Genomic DNA, 19,247 nt, shown 5'->3' on the forward strand with positions numbered 1-19,247 from the left:
TAGGGTGTCAGAAAACCCAAAACCCACACAACAAAATTTGCCATCTATTCCTCAAACGACAGTAAACTCCCTGTTAGTTTTTCCTCAGCCAAACACAGACAGACAGTTCACTATCTACTTTGAGGAATGATAGCATCTCGACTTGAAAAATACAAGAAATGGGTGCTTAGAGGAAGGAAATCTAATTTATGAAAACAGGTTATCAGGGATGGGAAAGCAATCCACAAAGTTACCAGTAATGGAGACAGCATGTGAAATTTGAGGTGTTATAACTGTGTTGTGTCCGGAAAAAATATTTTCCACTCTTTTTTTTACTGATTTCAGCTGGTGATTCTTATTTTTGTGTTTGTCTGTTTTTTGTACAACCTTTTTTTTTTTTGGTGAACAATAATCTTATTAAAAGTACACAAATACTTTCTGTGCAACATGTTGTACCTGTTGTCGTTGTATGTGACTTGAATATTGTGAAACAGTAATGGTCAAATTGACCATTTTAAGGATACAAGGCACCAACAATACTGTTATGCCAATACAAACTGTTTACCAACATTGTTATACCCTAACTATGCATTATGTCATGTAAAGTATAATGACCAAAATAAAACATGTCCAACGAAAACATTTCTTTTTGTCTGAGTTTTCCCTAAGATTACTGTATTAGTGTGTGTGTGTGACTTTGTCAACACATTTATCTGATTCCAGTGACAGGAGAAAGCAAGGTATTTTGTGTGGCATACAGCACAAGCCAAATTTCAATCCAATGTTGCAGCATTAGCTGCACAATATCTGATAACACATCATCTCTAGTGTCAGCTTAAAGGGCCGGTTCACCTCTGGGACAACCAGATCTTATTTTATTGTTGTTTGGGACACGATCAACACAATCCTGAGTTATTTTTTGTGTTCAATCTGTGTTTTGAGATATTTTAGTATTTCAGCATGAATGATGATGCATTTTGCATCATATGATGCAGCATGATGACTCATATGATGCAAAATGCATCATCATTCATGCTGAAATACTAAAATATCTCAAAACACAGATCAAACACAAAACATAACTCAGGATTGTGTTGATCGTGTCCCAAACAACAATAAAATAAAATCTGGTTGTCCCAGAGGTGAACTGGCCCTTTAAGGCACTGTTTCCAAAACAGTGGATTGGTTCCCATTTGTGGGTCGCGGATTCATTTTCGTGGGTTGTGAGTGAATATCCAAATAGTGTCATTGATTAATATTATTTTAAAAGGTTTTCAAATGATTTCTAAACAAAAATCACAAATCTTCATTAGTTGAAAACAAATCCAAACATTTTCCAAAAAGAACCAAAGAAATTCCCCAAATTAGAAAACAAATGTAGTAATCTGCTATTTTCACCAGTTTGGTTCCCAAACTGCAAATTTCTTTTTTGGGTCTTGAGCTAATACATTTGGAAAACCACTGCTCAGGCATAAGGAAATTACTTGACTTTCAACAACATGTTACAAGTGCTCCTAAATACACTAAAACATGACATTCTTAAAACATCACCTAGCATGATAGAATATGCAGCTGGGGATTGCCAATATGCATTATGAGCATGCAGTACTTACTATATAGGCAGGCCTACAATATAGTATAATATATCAACTCCATTTACTATTAATCTGTTGTTTCTTATAGTCATTCTCAACCTGGCTCAATATAGATTGTAAGGATCACTGTAGACATGAGTGAGCTTCCAAAGACCAAATCCGTTCCCACATGACAGCTGCTGCCTGCCTGCTAGTAGTGGCAGCCACAGTGTACAGTAGTTATTTTCCCCCAACGAGACTGAAGGTGTATTCTGAGTATAGCTAGCGGGATGAGGAACAGGGAGGATCCTGTGGCACAGCTAGAAAGCTGTTTTATCTTCTCTTCCAGAGAGCAGTGGTAGGTGAGGGGAGAGCTGTATGACAGAACAGAGTGCAAGCTGGTTGGGGGAAAGCTACTGGGGATTTACTGCCACAAGCCACAAGCAGTTTAGGAGACAGCCTTTCAGAGACGGGCCTGTGGTTTGGGGTAAGAGGTGGAGCGGAGGTGGGGTAGACGGGAAGACAGAAAGGGCAGTGCCCATAGCGTGGTGGTGGACAGTGGTTAAGGCACCCTGACCATGTCAACACCCTCTTAAATCATCATCTAAGAGTAAGAGTATTTTATTTAAATTTGACATTATTATTTTTCAATTATACACACCTGGTGAAAGGTTCATTCATTCAATCCAAGTTAGACATTCAACATTATGTGGCCCCTGTCCTCTAAAGTTTGTATTTACTTTTTGGAGCTGTGTGGAACACAAGCTCCCTATACGTGGCCGTGTGTGTAGGTATGTGGGTGGGTATGTGGGTGGGTGGGTCTGTGGGTCTGTATGTAGCCTGTATGTAGTAACCCTGGGTGACCAGAGAGGTGCTGTTGAGTCTAGCCTGCCCTGAGCATCAACTGCAATACACACACACACACACACACACACACACACACACACACACACACACACACACAGCTCCACTTCGAACAGAGGTTCGATTTTTATTTGAACATGTAAAGATAACAGAAAATGGTGTTATTGAAATAATAGGTTATCATCTACCCATGAATTAATGAAATACAACTCAGTATCAATACGTCATGAGTAATTTAATGTAGACCTTATGTGTCTCTCTAAAAAGAAAGGATGATTTTAAAGTGGCATGGCTATGCCATTACAGTGCATCCACGTGAGAAACATATGGCTGTTTCTCAATGTGGATTCTTGTCTAGACTTGAGTCCTCCTGAACTTGTGATACGTCATAAGTTGCTGCCCAAGTACGCTTCCAATCTCAAGTCTGCATTTGACCAAGTAGAGACCAAATTCCCGGATGTGAACTTGATCCTCCCACTTTACCGAGGATGCATTGGAGCTGACTCGTGGAGACTTTCCACAGCAAATTACCCAGCATGCCTTTCACCCCATCGTCACCGAGTACGCTGCAGGAAGTACTGTTCCAAACCCAGAATCAGCGACGTGCGTCCTCCCGTCCCTGGAAGTTCTTACTCCCAAGGCGAACTTGCAAGTCTGAACTACCAAGGACCCAAGGACCCAGTTACCAAGCCTGCGATTGAGAAACAGCCTATAGACTCGGCCAGCAGTGGTCAGACTTTAACCTCAAGATTCTGTCCATAAAGGACATGAAGTCTAGAGAGCAGGGACCAAAATATTATGCGTAAAACACACCCTTCTTGCGGTGGCTGGTGTTGCAGTGCAGAGGGTTAATCTGGGAGGAAAGCAAATAGATGGTTTAAAATGGGCTCTGGTGTAGATGTGGGAGTCTAAAAACACCCCAGAGAAGGAGATTATGCTGCCATCTTTTATTCCTAAAGAGACTTTGGTGTTTTTCTGATGGTTTTGGGGATATCCTAGAAGGATTCCCAAAGTGTCAATGGCAAGCACAACCGTCAATTAAGATCAGTGCCTGCAGTTGTTTTGCTGTAGATACTGAAATGATAGCAGTCGTAAAAGGTTTTGAGCACTGCTATTTGCAGGGCAAATGCTGGAGCTGTGAATAAAAAAACACAACTCCTCAGGGTTTTATAGCATAATTATGTAGTGGTTTTCACCCAAGGAATTCCAGATAGTTTCAGAAGAATAATGATTTGAAGTGCCACAGGCACAGCTTGCTTTGTCCCTGCTTGTGGAATGTGGTGACAGATAACTGAGCACAGCTAAATCTCCTTTGCGATTACAGCCTGGTACCTGGGACCAGGTGCGCCATCAGAGCTACGAGCACCGGGCCCCAACTCACCTTTAAGTTACTTGTAGATTTGATTGTGATGACTTTTGTTCTGAATGTTATACTTCACAAGGTATGCAATAAAGCTTTTGTGTTGCATATTAAATTGACTAAGACACCAGGGATTTAGTCTGCAAATACCCCATGAAATACTTGATTAACCCCATCCCCAGTTACCTTTAAATAAGCAGAAAATGTAGGAAGGCCTAACTTGCTTCACCTCATGCAAACCATGATTTTACCACACGAGGGTGCTATAATAAAACAAATACATGGGTATTTACTTCTAAATGGATACAAATCCCAAGCAGAGGCAACTATACAAGCTAACACCCGAGTTACAGAATGAAAATAGGCTAACACACCTTAATAAATGAGCAGAGTGCCAATTGAAACGTTATTCCTTTTATTTCACAGTGCTCACGGGAAAAGCCGAACACCAGAGAAAATCCTCTACCGTTTGTAGGCAAAGTTACATTCCTTCTCAAATAGGGTGAAGCTTCATTACACACAAAAAAGCAAAGATGATTTCTAAGATTGCACTGGCCTTTTGCCTAGTTTCCCAGTGCCTTTCATAGTCTAATCAAAACCACACTATGAGTTCATTTTTAGTCAGCACAGCTTGATGCAAATTTTGCTTAAAACATCTCCCAATTTTATTCAATCTTACAAATGGTGAAAAACAAGAAAACTTCATTTACAATGGGTAATCTGTTAAAAACATCAGTCATTTAGGTACATCTCAGTCATAAAACCAGTAATATCAAAGTCTATACAACGTGCATTACTACAGAATCTTGAAATGGTGGAAACTAATGAGTGATGAGCACCTTTTTTTCTTTTGACAATTAGCTAAATCTAGTTCAGGAATGGTAGTGTGTCCACAGGAGCATCTTGAGTTGTAAACAACTGCACTGCAAAAGACAACATTTAAGACTTTGTTTAGGACTTCCCTTTAAATATCACAATGTGTCAAATCTTGCAGACACAGCTTTAGCTGCTACATCCAATTGCCCAGCACCAAATACTTCATTTAAATAGTCAAATTTCGGCAACCTGTCAATACAGTTAGTAATGGTTTCATGTATAAAACACACACACACACACACACACACACACACACACACGCACACACACCCCTTGCACGCACGCACGCACGCGCGCACACACACACACAGACGCAAACACCGATGGATCAGTGACGAAGCAGGTCACCCTCTGTAACACCACCACAGATCTGTCCATCACCACCAAGGACATTGCAGTCATTATGGATGAAATGGTTGTAGAACAGTAAACAAACATCAACAAAAAACAACAACAAAAAAATCCCTGGTTTTAGACAAGTCCTCACATCCTTCTTCAGTCAGACAGGTTCTTTGACTTTTCCTCATCCTCTGTTCTGGCATCTTGTTCCAAGATTACTCATCAGCAGCAGCAGCAGGGGCCTCTGGACTAGCTGCAGTCTCTGGCTCCGCAGGTGAAGATTCAGCTGGCTTCTCTTCTGCCTTCACCTCCTCGGGTTTGGGCTCCTCAGCTGGGACCTCCTTGGCTGTCTCCTCGGCTGCTTCGGTTGGTTTGGCCTCTTCTTCAGCAGCTGCAGCAGCAGGAGCTTCCTCCTCAGAAGCGGCCTTCTCTCCTTCAGCAGGGGCTGCTGCTCCCTCTTCGGCCCCCTCCTCAGATTCCTTCTTTGTCTTCCTGAAGGAGAAGCCGCTCAGCTTGAAATTGGGTTTCTTGAAGGAAAAGCGTTTTTTCTTCTGTTTGCCATCCTCACTGGTGGTGAGAGTGCCCTCCTCTTCTGGCTTGGCAGAGGCCTCTCCATTTGTGGCGGCTGGCTCATGGTCTCCATTGACCTCCGCAACTTCTACCTTCTCCATTGCCTCTTTGGGTGCCTCATCACCAGGAGTGCTGCCGTTCACCTGGTTGGCTTCCTCAGCAGCCGGAGAGGCATCTCCATTGGACTTGGCATGGCCGTTCTCCTATTAGGAGAAAAGAGCAAGACAATTTGAATACTACCCATGCAAAATATCAAATAGACATAGGCATCAGTAGATTGGCTGGCTGTAATCATTCATGATACCATGATACCATCAATGCCCATGCCCACGATGCCTTTTTAGGAAAGATTGTACACAAGACTGCCCCCTGCAAAATCTGCTAAACTGTGCACCTCATGCAAAAATAGACATAGGTGTCCACCATCAGTAGATGGGCTGTTAATCATGATACCAGCAATGCCCACCCATGAGGTCTGTTTATGAAAGATTGTACACAAGACTGCCCCCTGCTAAATCTGCTATACTGTGCACCTTTATTCAAATTATTTGAGTGGTAGCCAATCAGAAAATAGTCCTTAAACTGCAGCAACATCTGTTACTAGGAGAGTGACGACAGATCGCTGGCTTCTAGTAGTAGGCTAGTCAGACTTCATCATTACCAGAATCCACCAGGCGGCGTTCTGGCATAATGTGAAACAAGGACAGAGGAATTTGGGGAATTTTGCATGGCCCTTGTCAAAACATTTCTATTTCACATTTAAGATATTTCTGTATCTTCCCAAACAACATGCTGCTGGTAAACGACCCCATCTGAACTCTGGGAACACAGAGAATATTGCTTTTCTTCAACCTGGCAACAAAGGCGTGGTATCGTGATTAAAATGGCCATGCCATAGTGAGCTGCTCCAAACCTTCCCTTCATCAAGCAATAAAAAAACACCCATAGCTTTTATTAGCTCATAGCTTTACACATCCAACAGCATAAGAGAGAAATTGAGTTATTGATGTAAATTACAGCTAGAATTATACCATTTTGCGGGAATACTTGCACTGGAACAAAGAAGAAAATGTTTAATCAAATGATTCGAGGGTCCTCGATGAATCAAGCGACTAAAACCATGTTTCGTTCCAAAATCTTTCAGATTCTGACTGCAAAAAGTGGCTAGTGAAAATGGATGCATGTGGCCACTTTCCCTGAACGCCGGTGAGCGTGGGGATGCGCTAGAATGAGCAGGGAGCACGCCATTGATGCAACACATCACAAAATTGAAACAATTTGATATGTTAAATTACACACTTTAGTATATGTTGAAAACTATTTACCTGTCCGTTTGACTTGGCTGCAACAGCTGCGCCTTCTGCAGCAACTTCTTCTTTTCCAGCGGTTTTGGTGATTTGTGCTCCCATGCTTTTGGTTCAACAAAGGAACCCAACCGATGAAATGAATGAACAAAGACCGCAAGCTTCCTTCCAAAAATCTACTCAAACGCCGACACTTCCTTCTCAAATTGGTCAAGGAATCAACTTGAAAACAAATGTGCCCCGGCGAACCGATAAAAGCTTGCAAAAATCCCGTAAGATGTAATTGAAGGAAGGCGAAATTCTTTCAATTTTTTTTTCTCGGACAGAATTTGTAAATGGAGAAATTGCCCCCGCCGCAAATGAGATGCGGAGTACAACGCCCAAGTCCACTGATGAATGGGCATTCCAAGCTATGACGACACGGCAATCCTGTCTCCACCAATCACAAGTCTCGCTAAAAAAAGGGGGGGCGGAGAGTTACGCCTATTTTCGTCGTACGGCGGTCTCGCTCGCCAAAAATGGCTGATCTACAAGCTCTCAACGCGTCACGATGCGACGCGCTGTGAGCTTGTAGATCGGCTATTTTCGTGAGCTGGAGAGGGTGCTGTGGACAATGGGACAGGGAGAAACAACATGGGGATCAACTTGTCACCCTCAAAACTCAAGAAACTTGATATTATAAGAACGATAGCATATAAAATCAAATAGAGATAGGCCTACATATATAAAGTTTAGAATTTGTCAGCAGGGCGTAAGAGCATCTAAAAGGTAATTTGTTTACAATGTGTGCGAGAATGAGCCAATGAAAAAAACACAAATAGTGGAGAAAAAAAAACACCAATTGTCAGCAAAACGTATGGCTAGCCTACCCATTATTGTTCATAATCACAGGCTATTTGTATTACTTTGTAGGCTCACAGAAAAGAGAAAACACAACCTCATTATCTCTAGACAGCTGACAGAGGGATCAGCCGGGCCCATTGTGCCATGCAGCCTCCCAACATATGTGCCACCCAGAAAAACAAAAGTCTACACAAGCCCCCCCAAAGAAGTTCCCCTGTTATCCCGTCTTGCATAACAGAGACTGTCTGCCTTGTTGCTAGTGAAGCATCCCAGTGATATGACCTATATAATGAAGTTTACAGCCTTGCTGATGGCTGTTCCAGCCTGCAGTACTCTTACCCACCAGCAGCCACAAGTCTACACTCTCACATCATCACATGACCCACATCTCCATGGTTACCGACCGTTCCAAAATGGCTTTAAGATACATCACTACAATCAGGCCTTTAATTTAATGTCGAGAAGAGATTGACGATTACTCTTATGATAGTGATGACTTACTATGTAGAGTGGATTATAATGAGACCTACCTTGGAACTACCACGTAGGCCTACACAGGTTGACATCTTTAACCCACCATACTTTTGTTTTATGCTGAGCTCTCTCGATCTCCCAGCAGTTTTTCCCATTAAAAAGAAAACAATCTCAGACATTAATAGATGTCAGTAAAATAGCGTAAATATGATTCAGCATCTGATTATTTTGTATACTGTATGTGTATATTTAATTGGAATGATTTATAGCCTAAATAATCACTGCAAGACCCCATGACATTATCACAGTAGACTAAGTGCTTATATAGGGTTACATCAGTGTATGCCCTCCAATACACCCCTCTCAGTAAATGAGTATCATTCTTAGGTCTGTCTAGATTCATTCAATAACAAATTGTCTCTAAGCAGAAGTGCTGACCAATTTACCACTTACTGCACTTTAAGGTCAAAGAATATGGTTCTTCTATAATATGGGCTTGTGATGTGAGCAGAGATCTAATCTAAGAGGTGTCTTCTTTGGTGGCGTTTCACAATATTTGCAAATTCACCCTTATTAGGCTACTACTCTATAGCAATTACTTTATATTTTGTCAACTACTTCTACAGAGATGATCAGAATGGAATTAGAATATACTGTTCCTACGAAACAGTGTGGACTCGCAAGCCTCGCATGGAACACCATGTATGGGCCCACATCTTTGTACTTTGTACTGTCGGCCAGTTTTGAGGAGAATAACCTTATAACGATTTGAGAGAACAAACTGACCAAGAACGCTGCTCCATCATTGCGCCCTGCCTTTGTACTGTTGGTCAGTTTTGAGGAGAATAATCTTACTATAGGTCTATAAAGATTTGGGAGAGCATACTTACTTCTTCTAAACATTACTTCTGAGACTCCTACAAAGATTTCATGTGGGTGTTGTTGTTATTTATAACAGGTCGCACTTATTTTTATTATTATTATTTCTTTTAACAGGTCGCAATTACATCGGGTCGCATTTGTTGGTGATGATGTCACCTATAGAAGAACACTGCTCCTCATTGGCTAAGGGCCTTGCCTTTGTACTGTTTTTTTAGGAGAATAAACTTGATCCATAAAGATTTAGTATAACAGAGGGGGCGTAAAGTATAGCATAACATATTGATATAACATACTGGTCTCGAGCCAACGTGCGATATCAGGTCCCACTTGTTGGTGATGATGACACCTAGAACACTGCTCCTCATTGGCCAACGACCCTGCCTTTGTACTGTCTGTCATTTTTTTGCAGAGAATAAACTTGACCCTGCCTTTGTATTGTCTGTAATGTTTTTGCAGAGAATAAACTTGACCTAAAGATTTGGTATAACATACAAGTCTCGCCTAGCCTAGTAAACGACCAACTTCCGTAATAGGGCGAACCCACAATTATTGTTTTCCATGGGATTTCAGCAACCAACATGAGATCAGTCAAGGTTCCTCAGTCTTTTTCATTCTTTATAGTCTATTTTAAACATAAACCAGTGCCTGGGTTTAATTAAAATGTTCAGGCCAATTAATGTCTAATTATAAGGCCCCAACTCATTTTAGGCTATTGACTTAAGTCTTAATCCCATTTTTGTCAGGAGGAGCTGGAACCAAAATTAATTGTTAACCAAATTACTGCACACAGCACAGTATATGGTGATGGTCATACTACAATCCTACAAAACCTAACAGCTCATGACATGAAGGCTACTTTAAACATTTTTGATCCATTCAGGATTGTCCTGCGGGAAGTGGTTGGTCCTTTTTGGCAATATTTGTTTTGTATATTGTTTCTATCATGGTTCTTATTACCAAAAAATGTGCAATGCTATTTAGATTAAGATATTCTCATTTATAAACATATTGTTTAAAAAAAAAGATATTCTCATTTAAAATCATATTTCCTTGGCTCAATGGCTCTGTGAGTGTCTGTCTGGTCCCTACCTAGCTCTGGTCCATAGCGTTAGTGGAGTTAGGGAGAACTCCACTAACGCTATGGACCAGAGCTAGTCCCTACCAAGTAAACCAACAACGCTCATTTCCAATAGCCTAGGCCTATGTGTGTGTATGATAGGGCCACTTGGGCCTGTCCTAGGGCATACATGGCGATGACTGATCGAAAGTAATAGTCTAATAAGTATAATCTATATAATAAACAATATTTTGTACACTAGTCTAATAGGCTGCATTAAATCAGCAACTCCATAAATCAGAGAATTAGACCTCAGAGAAAGTAGATAGATGCTAAAAAGCAAGCCTGCTGGGCTGGCTGCTGTTATTGCTATGGAATGGGTGCAGCCGGCCTGGCCTGTTCTGTTTTTCAGTCACTCCGAAGACTCCAAGAAGAGGATGTGACCGCTAAACATCGTAACATCTGATTGGCCGAAACTGGTGCCAATCAAGGCTCCGTTCTGTGCGAATCCGCATCAGCTCTACGCCATCATCATCTGTACGCACGGCGACAGGGCTCGTGAATCGACAGTAGGGCTGTCTGGAATGCCACCGTTATTTTCTCAATGTAAGGAAAAAATACCAAAAGAAAGTAGAACAATATCGGCACGTTTCCTGCGTCAGTCCTGGGAAATCCGATGGATTAGTCAGAATTGTCCATGGTAAGCACGTTTTTCTGTATTGACTTTCATTGGTGCACCCTCCTCGTCCCTGCGCTGTATGTATGTAGTGTAGCCTGCGAGATGAATTCATTTCGGGAAAGGTGATAAATAACAGTTTATGTGGCGCTGCTGCGCTCTAGCCAGCGTCTTCTTCACATGCTCTATAGATGCCCGCTAATTTATTTCAGGGGAGAAACATGCCTTGGCCAGTGGAGTAGTCTAGAAGAAAAGAAAGCAACTCGTAATTCTGGATGATGTTTAGCAATGCTGTGATTCATTGGGAGCTCGGCTCTGTTGCAGCACCAGGGTTGTAGGCGCTGCAGAATAGCTTCTTCCCAGTGTGTTGTGCTATGCACAAAACTGAACGCTGCGATGGCCTACAATGCTTACTATTGATTCGTTCAAAAATAATTGTGATACTTAGCTAATGGCACTGCAACAGTTCATTATCTAATTGAAGTTGCAGTAGTCCGTTAATGTGTCTGGATATTTACGTGTGCATCTTGTAAAAATGAATACAATAAAACCCCACAGTATAGGCTATTTGTTATGTTGTTGCAGCAGCATCATGTAGGTTCGTGTGCTTTTCTTCATGTGTCGTTTGTGTGTGTAGCCCAAGTCAAAGTCTGTACAAAGTTTACTTGATTAGACTCATTCTTGGTTTTGCCAATACCACATTATCATCCACAAGCTCATAGTCCCGTTCTGTCATGGTAGGCTGAATGACAGCACATTTGCTGTGCGTGATATGTATCACGTTTGGATGAATGGAGTTCATTGCATATTATGCTCCATGAACCATGGCACCATTTACCCCAGATTCTCTGTCTTTGGCCTCTAGACCTAAACCTTCTTGATAGACACATTGGAGACTTGTAAATTAAGGACAAGGTTACAAAATATGTTTTGAAACCGTTTAATTGTGTTTCTCAGTATAGGGTTTTGTAGACTCAGACATTACAATATTTGTAGGCCTATGCACATCAGTTTTGTAATCAACTATCATTTATTATTCAGCTTGTTATGTTTCAGATTACAAATACCACACTAACCAAATCTGGTGTCCCAGAGTCGTCATGTAGCCCACTCACACTTTTCCATCAACCTAAGCATTAATTCTTTGGTTTCACCAAAAACTCTCCAGCCTCACTTACTGTAGGCCTAGGCCCAGCACATCATAATTTCCAGTGGATTCTTACTTTGACCATTACCCGGCACTGGCAAGAGATCTGGAAACAACAATATCACCCCACTGTCGACTAACATCCAGAATCATCACTAATAAGGAACTGATCTGTAGCTGTTTGGAAAGAACAAGTCAATGTTGTTTTGAAATGTGTTTCTCCCTTTAATTTTAACAATGTTCAGCTCCAGGTCACAAGCCTCATAGAACAGACTTAGGCTAATACCATAGAATGGACTTAGTGATTTAACAGCTAACATGACTCAACTCACTTAATGGGGAACAGTGTGACACCACGACACAGTTAGACTAAACCCACGTCCCACACTTAAACCTGAGGCCCAGCTCTGGGATTCTAACTACCTCTTCATTCACTACTCAGAGAATGCTTTGAAAGGCTAACACTACATTTCATTGTTAGATAATCTTGTGGGCCAGTGAAATGTGGTTATTGTCTTGTTGATACACTGAATGAACTCAGTTGTTGAAGACAAGCTAATATTGTATCTCTGTAGAGAATGGGACACAAGGAACAGTTTGTATGTCAGTGCTGTACAGAAACTAGTAAGCTTACTGGCTTTCACTGTCATTTAAATGGTCCACACAGCTGAAAACAACCCTTTATTGGCAAGTTTAACCACTTACGTTCTATTTTAAAAATAAATCGTGAATCTCTATATGTTCCCAATGCATCACGATGCGAAGCATTGGGTGCTTAAACAATTGGTATTTGTGACTTTTCCTTTTCCCTTGCCTTTAATGACATTCTCAAAACAGGGATACCAGAGTGAAAGTGGTTAATGTATAGTGGGTCACATTTTGCAATTCGTTGCAACACCAACGTTAAGTAGGAGGGCTGTAGGAGTTTTGACCTTGGTTTACAATGCCACTGAATTAATGCAAAGGCTCGCTTGCTTCAGTTTAATATGTAGTGATCATAGAATCAACTAGATTAATAATATACAGTATATTCTTGAACTTAGAAGTTCCAAAAATGCTGTTGACCATATTCGCATGGTGACCAGTTTGCTACGTTAATACTTGTCTGTGTGTGTGACACTGCATGACCCTGACATGTTTGTCCTTTTAATTCAACACTAGCCCTTACCCGTTCAAAGATATGAGCTCCGAAATGATGTGCAGTGTGTGGGTTATGGGATGTGCACTGTGCACACAGTATATGAGGGATGGAAAGTAACTTTAACTGGTGCTTGCATGCTAATATGTAGGAGCATCAATGTAAGAAATACCCGTTCCATTTAACGGCTACAGAGATACTGTGTACCGATCTGCATGATTTTTGGACAACATCTGTAACAGGGCCAGAACCCCCCCCCCCCCCCACCGCCTGCACACACACACACACACACTCCCCCCCCCGTGTGTGTGTGTGTGTGTGTGTGTGTGGGTTTGTGTGTGATTGTGCATGGCCTGAACAACAGCGCCCCTCCCTTAACATGTGTGGTCACAAAAGTTACTGTAGGCTAAATAGATATAGATACACCATAAAAATGCTAATATACAGCATATGATTTGTGAAAGTGACAAACGGGCTTCACAGTTATGTCAGGTGTGTTCATATGCTAATGGTGATGCGATTTCAGATCAATTGCTCCAGCCACTGAGGAGAAACGCTGTGACAGACAGACACTCACTCAGACACTCAGACAGACAGACAGACAGACATTCGCAAAATTATATGTTTGATATTGATCTCCTGATTGTGCTATGGGGTGTATCTCATTATGGCTCCCTGGACTGTGTTGTTGTGGACGATTAAGGCATATGCTGTTCCAGCATTACGGTAAAGCCTTCCATTTCATGAAATTAATTTGTCATTGTGTTCACTGTGACTGATGTGGATCTAAACCCATCCAATTACTTTAGGAGAGTATTATTAGTTCAGTGGTTTAAATCCTCTCACTTCCTGCAATAACCTGCCCACCATCAAGGGATCTAAGATGTGATATGTTGCTCAAGGGACTTGCTCAGTGGAAGAGTTTCAAAAAGCATCTGTGGGGATGTCTAAGGGGCTGAATGGTTAGGGAGCCCGCCTGGGGAACCAGAGCCCCTGGTTGTCCCACTCCCAGGTTCGATTCCAGGCCAGGGTAGCAATGTCGATGTGTGTCCCTGAGCAAGACTCTCTACCCCTAATTGCTCATGAGCTCCTTGTGGGCCGCAAATCAGCTGGGTTGGGCTGAAAATACTGAATTTTCCTCGTGGGAGGAAATGGGTATCTAATATTATTATTATTATGTCTCCCTGTTTATGGCAAGGCCTGTTTGACTGACTGTGTTTGTGTGTGAAATTCAAGTGACTCTCTCTCTCTCTCTCTCTCTCTCTCTCTCTCTCTCACTCTGTCTCATGCTATTAACTTTTACTCCACATTATGTAGTTACAATAGTGTCCCCATTGGACAGTTCATCACGCCAGCATGGTTCTCTTGCAGGCAAGCTGTTCATTTGGGTCTGAAAATAGCATGATGAGCAGGCCGAGGTGGTCGTCATGCGATACTGCCATTGAAAAGTCTCGCCCCCACTGGCTCTGATTCCATCATCTTTTTTTGGAAAGCCTTGGGTCAGGCACTGAGCCATTAGCACGACAGCATGTCTGTCAATGTTAGTACTGTATGTGAAGTGGTCCTTCTACTCTTCTCCTTATTTATAATAATATCTATATTATGCAACTATGTTCTCAATAATACAACAATAACTGATTTTCAGCTATTCAGTTCATATAGAATTAAATAGAACAGAAAACAATAATCTCTGCCCTGCTTCGCCCTGGCAGAGATCATAAGCCACAATGTTGTTAACCACTTCTGGGGGGAACATTTGGTGGAAATATCAGATCTACAAGCTTACAGCGCATCACAATTATTTTCACCAAACTGTATGTTAGAGTATGTTAATTGCGACTGTTAGGTCGCAGTTAGTACTTATACTATCGAAAACCTCCACCGGCTGTCAGTCCCTCCGTCGGTCTGTCAGTCACGTCACGCATCACACTTTTCCCCTACTCATATCTCCGCCACCGTTGCCCTGATCCATGCCAAACTTTGCACACACACTCCCTGGCTGCCAAAACACAACCAGGGCTGTCACGATATGAAATTTTACATGACGATTAATTGTCACTCAAATAATTGGCGATTAACGATTTAATTGTGTTTTTGTCATTGATAATTACATTTCTGTTTGGCTTTTAGGCTTTGAAGTTGTACATGGTAGATATGACACATAACCTAAAAATACAAAGAAATTACTGACATATTTGACAACTTACTACTTAAAAACTAACATTGATAGTGGAAATAGCCGATCTACAAGCTCACAACGAGTCGCGATGCGACGCGTTGTGAGCTTGTAGATCTGCTATTTCCACTATTTCGGACATTTTTCAACATTCACGATTATGACGATTTTGACAAAATAATTGCGATAATGTCAAATAATCACGATTAGACGATTATGTAATAATTGTGACAGCCCTAAACACAACCCCCACCCATTTCTCACATGGCCCTCTTCTAGCGCCACCTTGAGGCCGATTCTTGTAAGACACATTTTTGGACACTGCTCCTACAGATTTTGCCCTAAAATCACACAAACCGGTACACAGTATCTCTACAGTCATGTCATCAAAATGCATCTGTCCCATCTAGCGCCACCATCTGGACGATTTTTGAAAAACACATTTTTGGACACTGTTCCTACAGATTTTGCCCTAAAATCACGCAAAGCAGTCATGTCATCAACATGGATCTGTCTCATTTCCCATATTGGCTACCATTGCCTTCCAAAGTTTGTGTATGCGACCTGATGGTCGCTTATCTCCCGATTTAGGGAGTCTTACTGGTATATATATATATATATACTGTAACTACATCTCCGGGGGTTGGAACAAAGTGCTCTCCCTTTCTTGAACTTGAACTCTAGAGAGTATATGAGAATATATGGATTTAGCTTTAACATTGAGTGTATAATATGAGAGTATGGAGTTGAGCTTTAACGCTTCAGAGTATAATATGGAATTGATACTCTGCCAATCTCTTCAAATTTCAAAATGATGAGTTCACGGCCATTGAATATGATTGGAAAACAGTCATTCCTCTGAATTGTTTTTGTGTCTGGCATCCAGAAATGTCTGATCTTTGCTGTGCTCATTCCGTAACTGAGGTTACATCTAGAAAGGTGTGCTCCTCGGTGCACAGGTCTCCGCCAGCCTGGGTTGCCTACCCAGGGTCCGCAAACTTTTGAAGGCAGTTGTAGCCAATTTAAATGGGATCTAAGAAATCTGAGATCGTGTGTACCGATTTGAGTGAGTTTTGGACTAAATCTGTAGGAGTAGGGCTAGTAGCAAAAAGTGTTTTGAAGAAAACGCACTATGGTTACTAATGTTATCGGGCACAAAGTGGGAACCCACCCAGGAGAAAAGATATGTTGATTGTACGACCTATGGTTGAAGTTATAGGCCAAAACGTGAAGTGGGCTGTTCAACAAAATGATGGAGGTTCTTCCTTGGCTTAGTGGGAATGTGTGTGCAAAGTTTCCCAGCAATGTGGCGCTGCATTCATGATGTGTCATTTTGTGGGGCCACCCCCACAAACTTTGGAAGCTAATCATAGTCAATCAGAATGGAATATGAGAAATGCGACACCCACTATTGATCACATGACTATACAGAGATCATGTACTGTATACCGATTTGTTTGAGTTTGGCCAAAATCTGTTGGAGCTAAAATGCCTCAGTCTCACGGTGGCGCTATATCAGGCCAATGTGAAAAATGGCCTCCAGGGAGTGCATGCACAGTTTCACATCAATTGGGCCAATGGTGCCAGAGATTAGCCGTACACAAACGGACGGACAGACAAGGGTGAAAACATGGTCTCGGCCACGCCTTCGGCCTGGCGGAGACAATTACTAAAAACTAAAAGAGACATGATTCATATATATTAAGCTAATACTCTGCACCAACACAACAACACCACAATGGGTACATGTAGTAAACAGTGCTTACATGCCCCAGATTCTATGCAGCAAAAAGGCTATGGTATAATTTTAAGCTTCATCAGTACCAGGCCATGTTACTTTAGAGCAGAAAGCTTTCCATAATCCCCACAGACAACATGGTGATGTCACATCTCCAGTCATTTAGACTCTATTTCCTCTAGGAATAGCCCCAGATGCAGTGCAATTCTCGATACTATAGCTTAAGTCTAAATCCACCATAACATTCATTCACGATTCGCATTCACTTTGCAATGTGATGCGTTGTGAGCTTGTAGATCGGCTTAATCAGACTAATCAATGTAGTTTATTGTAAAACAAAATGCTGTTTAATCTTAATTTTTCTTAAGATAAAGTAATCGCAAAGAAAATTGATAGTTAATACACTACCTGCTAGCCCATTATGTATGGTGCAGCAAATGCCAGTGCATTATTTGATCACTTAGCATATGGATTGCCAGCAGCCTTCTTTTATCTCATATTTCTATCTGTTCTGCTTTGGTATAAGCTTATACAGTAGGCTAATCCTATGACTTGGTTCATTTACTAACGTGGATGTTTTACTCTTGTGAATGTATGTATAATGAATTACAATATTTTCTTTCCCTCCACAGTGGCTCCACTGCACTGTTTGCTAAGCAATGTGGAACAAATAAAGATCTGGAATCACCAAAACCACAGCAAACAGTAGGTGAGTACTACATCAACTGTTGATTTAACCATGTGCAAACATTCAGAGAAAATGGACTATCTGCCAGGCAGCTCTGTTCAATGAAGTATAGGGTTTAAGTTAGCGTTAGAAGGAGTTCTTCCGCTATGGGACCAATGAGCCCTTATAGTCAGGCAGAAATTCTGAAAAAAGGCCTTCTATAAGCAGGTTAGAGGCATTTGGGGGTAAAAGTGGGGAACCAGGCCATCTATACTATAATTTTGCGAATGTCTGAGTGAGTGTCTGTCTGTCTGTCTGTCTGTCTGTCTGTCTGTCTGTCTGTCTGTCTGTCTGTCTGTCTGAAACAGCGTTTCTCCTCAGTGGCTGGAGCAATTGATCTGAAATCGCATCACCATTAGCATATGAACACACCTGACATAACTGTGAAGCCCGTTTGTCACTTTCACAAATCGTATGCTGTATATTAGCATTTTTATGGTGTATCTACAATCTATTCTGCATCTAGCATGAGGCACATCTATTCTGCATCTAGCTTGAGGCAAAATGTTTAACCAGCTCTGTGTGTGTGTGTGTGTGTGTGTGTGTGTGTGTGTGTGTGTGTGTGTGTGTGTGTGTGTGTGTGTGTGTGTGTGTGTGTGTGTGTGTGTGTGTGTGTGTGTGTGTGTGTGTGTGTGTGTGTGTGTGTGTGTGTGTGTGTGTGTGTGTGTGTGTGCGCGCGCGCGTGCGTGCGTGCGGTGGGCGGGCGGGCGGGCTGGGGGAACAGTATCTCTGTAGCCATTAAACGAAACGGGTTTCTTACATTGATGCTCCTACATATTATCATGCAAGCACCAGTTAAAGTTACTTTCCATCCCTCATATACTGTGTGCACAGTGCACATCCCATAACCCACACACTGCACATCATTTTGGAGCTCATATCTTTGAACGGGTAAGAGCTAGTTTCACATAATTCAAGGGTGCAGAATCTGAAAAACCTGGTTCCCAATCAAAATGTTGAGTTTTTGACCTTCTAATTTGCATAACAAAGTGGCTGCCGAATTGTACATTTTGAACTATTTATTCAAGCAATATTTCTCTTTCAAAAAACTTTTCATCATTTTATCATATAATCAGGTTTTTGCGAACACCCAGGGCAGTTTTTGAGTTGCTTGATTCAGTTTAGATTTAGATATTTGATATTCATTTTATCAGACACGCCCCCTTCCTATACAAACCCATTGTAACTTCAAACTCCATTTTAACCCTGATAGATTTAATGAAAACACCTGTCCTTTTTTTCTGGTGACTCCTGACGAACTCCTAATACGTGAGCAGGTCGTGTTCTTTCGATAACTCCTTTCATTTATTTTTAATAATTTATTTTTTGTATTTATTTATTTTTCATTTTCCCTAATAATCTTTTAAAAGAAACTAAAAAAGTTATCGAAAAAACACTGCCTGTTTGTGTAGGAGGGCGTCAGGAGTCACCAGAAAAAAGGATGGGTGTTTTCATTGAATCTATCATAGTTAAAATGTTTTTGTATTTAAGTGAAACATCCCTTTTAAATCAAAATAAAACAT

At 41.4% G+C, this 19,247-nt stretch overlaps 2 protein-coding genes across 4 annotated transcripts in view; one reads left to right on the forward strand and one right to left on the reverse strand.

Annotated features, from left to right (window-relative positions):
- Positions 1-5,207: 5,207 nt before the first annotated feature.
- On the reverse strand, positions 5,208-6,971 carry marcksb (myristoylated alanine-rich protein kinase C substrate b; the record flags this gene model as incomplete). Its single annotated transcript, XM_080750976.1, has 2 exons — positions 5,208-5,765; positions 6,888-6,971. The coding sequence occupies 2 exons, from the start codon at positions 6,969-6,971 to the stop codon at positions 5,208-5,210; spliced, it is 642 nt and encodes a 213-aa protein (XP_080607102.1).
- A 3,710-nt stretch (positions 6,972-10,681) lies between these two features.
- The window catches only part of fyna (FYN proto-oncogene, Src family tyrosine kinase a), a 28,742-nt gene continuing 20,176 nt past the window's right edge, over positions 10,682-19,247 (forward strand). Inside the window, exons 1-3 of one of the 3 annotated variants that reach the window (XM_080750722.1) lie at positions 10,682-10,822; positions 13,787-13,809; positions 17,630-17,706. The gene's annotated coding sequence lies outside the window, so the exon portion shown is untranslated. The remainder of the gene's footprint in view (positions 10,823-13,786; positions 13,810-17,629; positions 17,707-19,247) is intronic. The other 2 variants (XM_080750721.1, XM_080750723.1) reach the window with 2 other exon arrangements.

This window comes from Nannobrachium achirus (genome assembly GCF_963921795.1).
Source record: "Nannobrachium achirus genome assembly, chromosome: 20".
NCBI lineage: Eukaryota > Metazoa > Chordata > Actinopteri > Myctophiformes > Myctophidae > Nannobrachium > Nannobrachium achirus.